This window comes from Phoca vitulina, unplaced genomic scaffold (genome assembly GCF_004348235.1).
Source record: "Phoca vitulina isolate PV1807 unplaced genomic scaffold, GSC_HSeal_1.0 scaffold5, whole genome shotgun sequence".
Taxonomy (NCBI): domain Eukaryota; kingdom Metazoa; phylum Chordata; class Mammalia; order Carnivora; family Phocidae; genus Phoca; species Phoca vitulina.
In genome coordinates this window covers 57,678,362-57,688,841 of record NW_022589708.1, presented here as the reverse complement: position 1 = coordinate 57,688,841, position 10,480 = coordinate 57,678,362, and the positions used below count along the sequence as shown (strand labels likewise).

General features: G+C 39.5%; 1 protein-coding gene across 1 annotated transcript in view; it reads right to left on the bottom strand.

The window, feature by feature from the left end:
- RB1 (RB transcriptional corepressor 1) overlaps positions 1–10,010 on the bottom strand; it is a 152,109-nt gene extending 142,099 nt beyond the window's left edge. The window contains exons 1-2 of the mRNA XM_032403028.1: positions 9,627–10,010; positions 6,752–6,878 (exon numbers count right to left, since the gene is read on the bottom strand). Coding sequence (XP_032258919.1) covers positions 6,752–6,878; positions 9,627–9,793 — 294 coding nt within the window. The 5' untranslated portion in view covers positions 9,794–10,010. The remainder of the gene's footprint in view (positions 1–6,751; positions 6,879–9,626) is intronic.
- Between the last annotated feature and the right edge of the window lie 470 nt (positions 10,011–10,480).

The window sequence follows — 10,480 nt, the reverse complement described above, 5'->3', positions numbered from 1 at the left end:
AAAAAAGAACCTTTTGCAAAGGAGAAGTTATTTGCAAAAGAAGGACTTCAGCTCTGCATGAAGAGGTTTCACACGACTGTAGTACTGTGTAACTTACATGGAATGCCTAGTATTACTGCAATTCCAAACTATTCCTTTCAACTATCTTCCTACACATAATGACCCATATCACAAAAACAAATGCCTCTATCAAGGGCAATATATTTCAAAGCTCTTGAATATATATACACACACAAAACCCTAAGAGGTTGACATTCAGATGTCATTTCTGCTTTACAGATAAGCAAACTGAGACTTGGAGAATTCACCAATTTACCTAAAATCCTATAGCTAAAATGCAACTACTATAATCAAAAGTGTCCTGCCTCCAGGTCCAAGGCCTTTTCCATTCACCCATGCAGTCATTTAAGATGCAGAAAGAAAATCAAAATTCTAACAACTGATTCACCGTATGTCACAACATGAACAGCACTCCTGGCCAATTTCTTAATGAAAAGTCCCTTATTTATATGCTATATGCAGTATGAACACAATCTAATATAATGACAGCAATTACATATTACACGCTTATTAAACATTTATGCGAAAAGGGAAAAACACTTTTCTAGACAAAATACCACAAACCTTTCCTTAAATTTTAGAAAAAGTACCACATCAGAATCATTACACATACATTTATAAATTCAACTATTTTCAAGGTTGCTTTGGCTATTTGGGGCCTTTTGTAGTTCCATACAAATTTAAGGATTGTTTGTTCTAAGCTCTGTGAAAAATGCTGTTGGTATTTTGATAGGAATTGCATTAAATGTATAGATTGCTTTGGGTAGTAAAAACATTTTATTTTATTTTTTTTATTTATTTTTATTTTTTTTAAGATTTTATTTATTTGACAGAGAGATAGAAGAGCACAAGCAGAGGGAATGGCAGAGGGAGAGGGAGAAGCAGGCTCTGCACTGAGCAGGGAACCCGATGCGGGACTCGATCCCAGGAACCTGAGATCATGACCTGAGCCGAAGGCAGACGCTCAACCATCTGAGCCACCCAGGTGCCCTGGGTAGTAAAAACATTTTAACAATATTTGTTCTTCTAATCCATAAGAATGGAATGTCTTTCCATTTCTTGGGGTCATCTTCAAATTCTCTCATCAGTGTTTTATAGTTTTCAGAATACAGGTCTTTCACCTCTTTGGTTAGGTTTATTCCTAGGTATTGTTTTTGGTGCAATTGTAAATGGAACCAGTTCCTTAATTTCTCTTTCTGCTGTTTCATTATTGGTGTATAGAAATGCAACAGATTTCTGTATGTTGATTCTGAATCTTGAGACTTTACTGAATTCATATATTAGTTTTAGCAGTCTTTTAGGTTTTCTATGTAGAGTATCATGTCATCTGCAAATAGTGAAAGTTTTACTCCTTTCCTGATTTGGATGTCTCTTATTTCTTTTTGTTGTCTGATAGCTGTCGCTAGGACTTCCAGTAGTGACAGTGGTGAGAGTGGACATCCCTGTCTTGTTCCTGACTATAGAGAAAAAGCTCTGTTTTTCCCCATTGAGGATGATATTAGCTGTGGGTTTTTCTTATATGGCCTTGATTATGTTGAGGTTATGTTCCTTCTAACCCTACTTTGTTCAGGATTTTTATCATGAATGGATATTGTACTTTGTAAAATGGTTTTTTTTTAATCTATTGAAATAATCATATGGTTTTGATTCCATCTTAAAAAACAAAGCTGGAGGCATCACAATTCCAGATTTCAAGTTATATTACAAAGCTGTAGTGATCAAAACAGTATGGTACCAGCACAAAAATAGACACAAAGATCAATGGAACAGAACAGAAAACACAGAAATGAACCCACAACTATATAGTCAGTTAATCTTCAACAAAGCAGGAAATAATATCCAATGGGAAAAAAGTCTCTTCAACAAATGGCTCTTGGGAAAACTGGACAGCAACATGCCAAAGATGAAACTGGACCACTTTCCTACACCAAACACAAAAATCAACTGAAAATGGATTAGAGACCTAAATGTGAGACCTGAAACCATAAAAATCCTAGAATAGAATGCAGACAGTAACGTCTTTGATACTGGCCATAGCAACTTCTTTCTAGATATGTCTCCTGAGGCAAGGGAAACAAAAGCAAAAACAAACTATCAGGACTTGATCAAAATAAAAAGCTTCTGCACAGCAAAGGAAACAACAAAACTAAAAGGCAACCTATGGAATGGGAGAAGTTATTTGCAAATGACATATCAGATAAAGGGTCAGTATCCAAAATATATGAAGAACTTATAAAACACCCCCCAAAATTAATAACCCAATTAAAAAATGGGCAGAAAACATGAACAGACATTTTTCCAAAGAAGACATACAGACGGCCAACAGATACATGACAGGATGCTTAATCACTCATCATCAAGGAAATACACATTAAACCTACAATGAGATATCACCTCACATCCGTTAAAATGGCTAAAATCAACAACAACACAAGAAATAACAGGCATTGGCGAGCATGTAGAGAAAAGGGAACCCTCTTGCACTGTTTGTGGGAATACAAACTGGTGTAGCCACTCTGGATAACAGTATGGAGGTTCCTCAAAAAGTTAAAAATAGAACTTCCCTATGATCCAGTAATTGCACTAGTAGGTATTTACCCAAAGAATACAAAAGTACTAATTCAAAGGGATACCCCAATGTTTATAGCAGCATTATCTATAATAGCCAAATTACGGAAATAGCCCAAGTGTCCACTGACTGATAAGCAGATAAAGAAGATGTGGAATTTATACAATAGAATATTATTCCCACCATAAAAAAGAATGAAATCTTGCCATCTGCAATGACATAATGGAGCTAGAGAATATTATGCTAAGCAAAATAAGTCAGTCAGAGAAAAGACAAATACCATGTGATTTCACTCTTTGTGGAATTTAAGAAACAAAACAAATGATCATAAGGGAAAAAAGAGAGAGGGGCAAACCAAGAAACAGACTCTTAACTACAGAGAACAAACTGATGGTTACCAGATGGGAGGTGGGTGGGGGATTGGGTGATATAGGTGATGGGGATTAAGGAAGGTACTTGCTGTGATGAGCACCTGGTGTTGTATGGAAGTACTGAATCACTATACTGTATATCTGAAACTAACATTACACTGTATATTAACTAACTGAAATTTAAATAACTTTTAAAAATTCAAGGATTTCTGGGGCGCCTGGGTGGCTCAGTCGTTAAGCGTCTGCCTTCGGCTCAGGTCATGGTCCCAGGGTCCTGGGATCGAGCCCCACATCGGGCTCCCCGCTCAGCGGGAAGCCTGCTTCTCTCTCTCCCACCCCCCCTGATTGTGTTCCCTCTCTCGCTGTGTCTCTATCAAATAAATAAATAAAATCTTTAAAAAAATAAAAAATAAAAAATAAATAAATAAAAATTCAAGGATTTTAACTGATTCTTAACTTCTCCTAAAAAATTATATTAATATAAAATTTTCCAGGGTAGTTCTTAAGTCAAATTATTCTGGTTGCATGATCTAATATAGGCATTCATTTACACTAATAAGTGCTTTATGTGCATGAAGTTATTTAATCCACACTATTAACTCCAAGATCCAGAAATTATTGTTAGTCATTTTTACAAATAACAAAAGTGAGGCTTGGAGATTTTAGGTAACTTGTTTAAGATCATGGAGCTAGTAAATGGTAGAACTGAGACTTCAGTCAGTCTGTCTGATGACAAATCCTTGCTCTTAACCCACCCTCTATTCCAATAAACATCAACTACTTTCAGTTGCCAAAAAGAGTTCCCTCAGTTACTACATTTTTCTTCTTGTTTAAAAGAAGATAGCCAACTGTTATCTAGAATAGCTAGAATGGAATAGCTGCATCAGAAATGGGTTCACTTGTCATAACATTCACTTCTCTGCACAAGCTCTGTCACATTCTCCCTTAGAAATGATTGTATAATCAGAGGTTAAATTCTCGGGCCAACCCTCAAAAACTTGACTATCATTTAAAATAATATTTCTAGGTAAACATCTGGTAATTATAATAGGACAATACCACATCCTCCTCTGTCATACACCCCTGCAAAAAACAGGTACCCAATATCCCAAAGATAACATGAAATTCCTTCCTTGTCTTCCTCCAGCACACAACCAAGGATGATTTCACATCCCCTAGTCCCATCATGAACTCCATTAGGAAAGGAGATTTAAACTGTGCCAGTTACTATGGAAGGTAAGGACAAAGCCAGGATAAAAGCATAGGATAAGAAAGTAGTAACATTTATTCATACTTGTAGTCAAGTCTGAAGACACTATTACTGTTACAGTTCAGTACAAAAACAATTTTGTGTGAACTAGCCTGGAAGCCTAACTACTATATTGTACTTACAAAGAGATTGGGAACATAACCCACTCATTGGGTTAATTGGAAACTACCAATATTCCCCAATACTCTCCATAATCTGCTGCTCCTTCCCAACTTTCTGAAAACTAAAAGCCTAGCATTTATGAGCAAGAGGTGAAGGAGCTATGACTCCCTGTAACTGCATATGCACAAAAAAAGCTTTGTACATGAAGTACCCAAATCAGTGGAAGTACAGATGCTTTGGGAAGATAATACCAAAGTCATTCATCCAAGATACTTCAGTATTCCTCCCTTTTTAGTAAGGAGTTCCAGATTATGTTCAGGTCTTTGAAATTGGATTCATTTTCTCTTTTTTATTACCAGAGGTTATGCACTGAATGCTTGTGTCCCCCAAAATTCATATGCTTAAAGCCTAATGCCCAATGTAAAGGTATTAGGAGTTGTGGTCTTTAGGAAGTGATTAGGTCATGAGGGCTCTGTCCTCATGATTGGGACCAGTGTCCTTATAAAAGAAGCCTGAGAAAACTCCCACCCCTTCCGACTTGTAAAGCCAATGACAAGGTGCTATCTACGAAGGAGGAAGAGAGCCCTCACACAGACACAGAATCTGCCAACACCATGATCTTGGACTTCCCGGCCTCCTGAACTGTAAGAAATAAACTTCTGTTGTTTATAAGCTACCCAGTCTGTGGTATTTTGTTAAAATAGTCCAAATGGACTAAGATACTAGAATTTTTTAATGGTTTTAAACATTTTTATGGGATGTACATTAACATATTTTGCTGTGTTAATCTGATCAGTAAAAACAGACAGACATGTACAATAATACAATGCTAAAAAGAAAGTAAATTCATTAAAAGTGTCTGTCTGGAGTGTAATTTAACAATAATTCCCAAAAGATTTATAAATGTTCATAGCTGTTGACTCAGTAATTCAACTTGTAAAAATGTACTCTAATAATCAGATTCATTCATTAATTTATTTAACAAACTATCAAGGACTTACCTTGTGCCAGGCATTATTCTTATGAATAAAGACGTTTATCACATCATATTACAGTGCCAAAAAGTTGTGGGGAAAAAATGTCCAATAATAGTAAGAGTTTTGGCAAATTAAAATATATCTAATGTATAAAATATTATAGTACCATTGGAAACATTATCAAATACCAAAAAAATATTTAACAACATAATAAAATACTCATAAAAAAAAGAAAAAAAATTTAAAACAAGATACAAAACTATTATATGTAACTATACATAATTACATGTATGATCCCAAATCTGTGTTTTAAATGACCAAGCCAGGGACCTTGATCGAGTTACTTAACCTCACTCTATTTCAGTATCTTCTAAAACATCAAGATTTTACATTTTACATGTAAAATAAAGATTTTTTATTTCATATCTCAATGGACTGTTGAATGAGTTATTTTTTTAAATGCTTATAATATTCCCCCAGTACATATAAAGCACTAGTAATTATTTGCTGGTGTTATTGGTAGTAGTAATATTACATATACACACATATATTTATGCAAAGAAAAAAAGGAAAGAAATATATCAAATGCTATCAAAGATTCTAAATTCTAACAAAATTAATTCTGAAACAATCAGGAATTCTGAACACTACATATTATGAGATACTAAAAATTATAAGGTATGGCTTTGTTTTTTAAAAAGTCTTTGTATCAGAGTGAAGTATGTATGAATAAAATATGATAGCTAAGATTTGCTTTAAAATACTTTGGAGGGGTTTACCTGTGGAGATTTTTAAAAATTTTTAATGCTATCAGATGTATGTTATTTACCTCTGTGTAACAAAATTATTACTTGCTTTTCTTTTCTTTATGTTTTTCTATTTTCCAAATTATCTAGGGTAATTCAAAATTATTTTTTAAATGAGAAAATTTTGGGGGCGCCTGGGTGGCTCAGTCGGTTTAGCGTCCAACTCTTGGGTTTTGGCTCAGGTCATGATCTCAGGGCCCTCAGATCGAGCCCTGCATTGGGCTCTGTGCTCAGCAGAGTCTGCTTAAGATTCTCTGTCTCCTTCTCAGGGTTTTAGAGGGGAGGGGGGGGAGGGGGGATGGGTTAGCCCGGTGGTGGGTATTAAGGAGGGCACGTATTAAATGGAGCACTGGGTGTCATACGCAAACAATGAATCATGGAACACTACATCAAAAACTAATGATGTAATGTATGGTGACTAACATAACATAATAAAATAAAATTAAAAAAAAAAAAAAGATTCTCTGTCTCCCTCCCGTTCTGCCCCTCCCTGTGCTCAGGCTTTCTCTCTCTCCCTCTAACATAAACAAATAAAATTTTCTTTAAAAAAAATAAAATGAGAAATTTTTTTCAAAAAATGTTAAGGAAATCCTTACCAATACTCCATCCACAGACGAAACTTTCTCCCAAGTTAACCAAGCTCTTTCTCTGACATGATCTGGTATCTTTAATTTCTGACATAATGCAGTAAAATCAGGTTCTTCGGTTTCTTCAAACACAAGCCTACCAGATAAAAATAGACATATAATAGGGATATACTTACAAATCAAACTAATTAAGTAAACATTTCTTTCAATGGTTTGCATATAACAGCGCTGTTCTGAAAAAAAAGCATCACTAAATACTTTAAAATCTTATTTATCTTTGAAAAAAATTACAGGTAGAATTTAAACATGTTTATCTTTTTCATAGTCTTTCCAACAAAAATACAACACAGTGAAAGATGTTTGCTGGCCTGGTGAATCACATACAGTTCAAAAAGCAAAATAGTTTTGTAAAAGTAAGTATGATAGCTAAAGCTGTATAGGAAAATTGGGATGACAATAACAGCACAAAGAAGAAAGCCCATATATAACATTACAGAATCAATTTAGTATCAGCGCCTTTGCTAAAATGCAGTCTACAACTTATCAGTGTCTCACATAATCTCTCTACCTACTAGTATTTCTTACATGATGATTAACATAAATTACTGCTATGCTTATTTCAGCCTTTTCTCTTTGATCCTCCTTACCCAAGATAGGTAGTCAATAAATTCTTGTTGGCTAGTTCCTTTTCATTCATTTAATGTCTATTTCACACCTAATAATAATAATATGAGGAATACTTAATAACTTTTGAGTATTTACTCTAGTCCTGTCTGTACAAAGCACTTTAGATGCATAGTTTCAGTGGAATCCACACATCAGCCTATTAGATAAGTATTCTTATTATCCTTGTTTTACAGATAAGTACCAAATCAGAGAAGTTAAAGTACTCACTCGAGGTCATGTCCAGTAAGTGGTAAACCCAACAGTTTAATTTAATTTAATTTAATTTTTAATCCATGCCTTTGACCACTATTCCAGACTGCCAACCCTCTTTCAAAACATAATTAACTTTTGATTATGTCAACAATGAAGGTGAAGTGCTGTTCCTAGTGAAGGTTTTCCTTCCAACTTCACCACTTAGGCCAGATATAATGCAACAGAAAGAAGATCTCAACTGTCAAGGCAGAAACAGACTCTGTCACTGAAAGTGCAGGTGGAGTGGGCCCTGAATCCATCCCTAAGCAAGTTGCTAGGCTTCGGATTGCCTGTCACTAGTTTTTACCCTTGCTAAGCAGCTAATCTACAGAGTTCAAATGCCCATACTAGTAAAACCTTTTGTGGGTATTGATACTCAAGAGTAGAGTGTATCTTGTATGCTTTTGACTTACAGGAGATTTTTTGATAGTTCCATCATTTAAAAGTATATAACATAATGTTGGCGTGGGGAAGAAAGGCATTCTTTTCCCCGGTGATGGCCATAATTTCAGTATTTCTGGGTTACCCTATAATAACTGGATAACATGGAATTCTTTAGAGTAGATTTACTGCTTTTTCCAAATGAAAAATTTCAAGTATTGGATACATCAGACCTTAATCAGAAATTAAATTTGTCTTCTCCCAGAACATCCTAGACTTTTTTTTTTCGTGAGTGTGATTTTTAACTCACACATAAGACAATCCATTTAAACATATGTATTTTTAATAGCCTTTCACAGGCCATCCCAAAAGCCCATTCCAATTTTTTACAATTTGTCTGAACTCTGTTAGTGTCTGGCAAGTTGAAAGAATAGGACTTGGTAATGGGCTAGAACAGGGGAGGAAGAGGTGAGGGACTGAAAGGAATCCCATTCCTCCGAAATCGATATGTAGTCTCAAAGTAGAACCAGTACTGACAATAATAATGGCAATCATACTCTTTCAATCTTAGCTTCTTAACTATAAAGTATCACAATCAAGAAAAATAGGAATGTTGCAATGAAATAAATACCCCCCGTCATGTTCTACTTCATTATCATGGACTCGCCTAAAGTTAGATACCACTTGGGGGAAAAAAAAGTTTCATGTGAGCACAAGAACATCACTAATTTTGTACCCCCCCCCAAAAAAAAACAAAATGAGAGGACACAAGGTTGTTTCCTGGCTCAAAGGCAAAATGAATGAAATAATGAAAAATGCTGAAGATTAATAATATACAAGAGTTTTATGCGACGGGAATAAAAGAAAAAGTTGAGAAACTTTTAAGCACTTAGACTAAACGTCTTACAAAACTTTTTCCCATACACCAGTTCCTCTCAAGAGTTATGTTCCTCCAGTAACTACCGATGGCTCTGAATATAAGGGAGCGCCACAAAAACACCTCAGCCGAGTACCCTGGGGGCAACTGACACGCAGGACCCTGGACTTCACGTCCGATGGCTTTCCTGGTTGGCCTCTCCCAGGACTGGGCTTCAGATGCAGTGCACGCCCAGAGGAAAACACTTTCAGCTGTTGCATCGCAGAACACCAAAACAGAAAGTCAAACGACCACCGAAATACTACAGATCTCAACAGGAGACAAACTCTCCAGCAGACACTAGTCAGTCATTTTTCTTTTTTGCCTTTGATGGGGCCTCTAAATCACCCGCCGCCTGCAAGCCTTTCCGCCTAGAGGAGGAAAGGCGGCACCTGTCACTTTGCTCAGGGACCCGAGCCCCACCCGCCCGACACCTGTCAAGCTGGAGCCGAGACCCTTCCCGGCTTCCCTCCCCTCGCTCCCGAACCCAGACCCCTGTCACCCTCCTCCACGCGCTCCGCGGTGGTGGGGGACACGGGAGGACCCTCCTCCCGCCCGGAGGCGGCCGCCGGCGGAGACGCGCCCCCGCCTAGACGCCGGGGCGCCCGCCCCGACGCACTCTCGGGGCGCCCTTCTCTCGTGGCGGCCGCCGCGGTTCTGCTCGCTCACCTGGGCAGAGGCAGGTCTTCGGGGCCACTGTCCTGCTCGGGGTCCTCCTCAGGAGGGGGCGGCGGCGGCGGGGGTTCGGCGGCGGCGGCGGCGGCGGCTGCGGCGGCTGCGGCGGCGGCAGCGGCGGCGGCGGCGGCTGCTGCTCTCCGGGGGGTTTTGGGCGGCATGACTCCCCCCCAGGGCAGGAGCCAGTGAATGGTGGCGAAGAGCCGGGGAAGGAGGACGCGCGCACGTCGGGGCACGCCCCGTCCTCTCCCGACTCCCGTTACAAAAATAATTTGAACGTCCCCTGAGAAAAACCGGACGAGCCCTCCCCCGCCCGGCAACCGAGCCCCGCGTCCAACCGCGGGAAAACGTCACTTCCGCCCGCGGCGTCACGTCCGCGAGGCTCCCGGGCCCGCCGGCATCGGGAGGGAACCGGGGTGCCGAGCGGTGCGCCGGGCGGGGGCGCGAGGTCGAGCGGGCTGGGCGTGGACCCCGGCCTGGGCCAAGGCACCCTCCCTGAGGCAGCCGCCGCCGCCCGGACGTGTCTCCGCTCCAAACTCTCCTTTTCAGGCCTGGGTGCCGGTAACGGGGCACTGCACGGTCTGGTGGGTGAGATTGGGCCCCATTTTTATCTGTGGGCTGATCTGGGGCTGCAGCTCAGGCCCCGCCGGGAATATCGAGCGTGAGCACCCTGGGCGGTCACGCCCCTCTCCCTCCGTGGGCGGCGCCCTCCCTCTCTAGCACGCTCCTCCCGCCCAATCCGTTGGGCAGAATCGGCCAAAACAAAAACAAACATTTGTAGAGCACCCAGCAGAAAGTGAATTTTGACGATCACTGGGAGATATAAGGTGTAGAACAATTACTGGCCT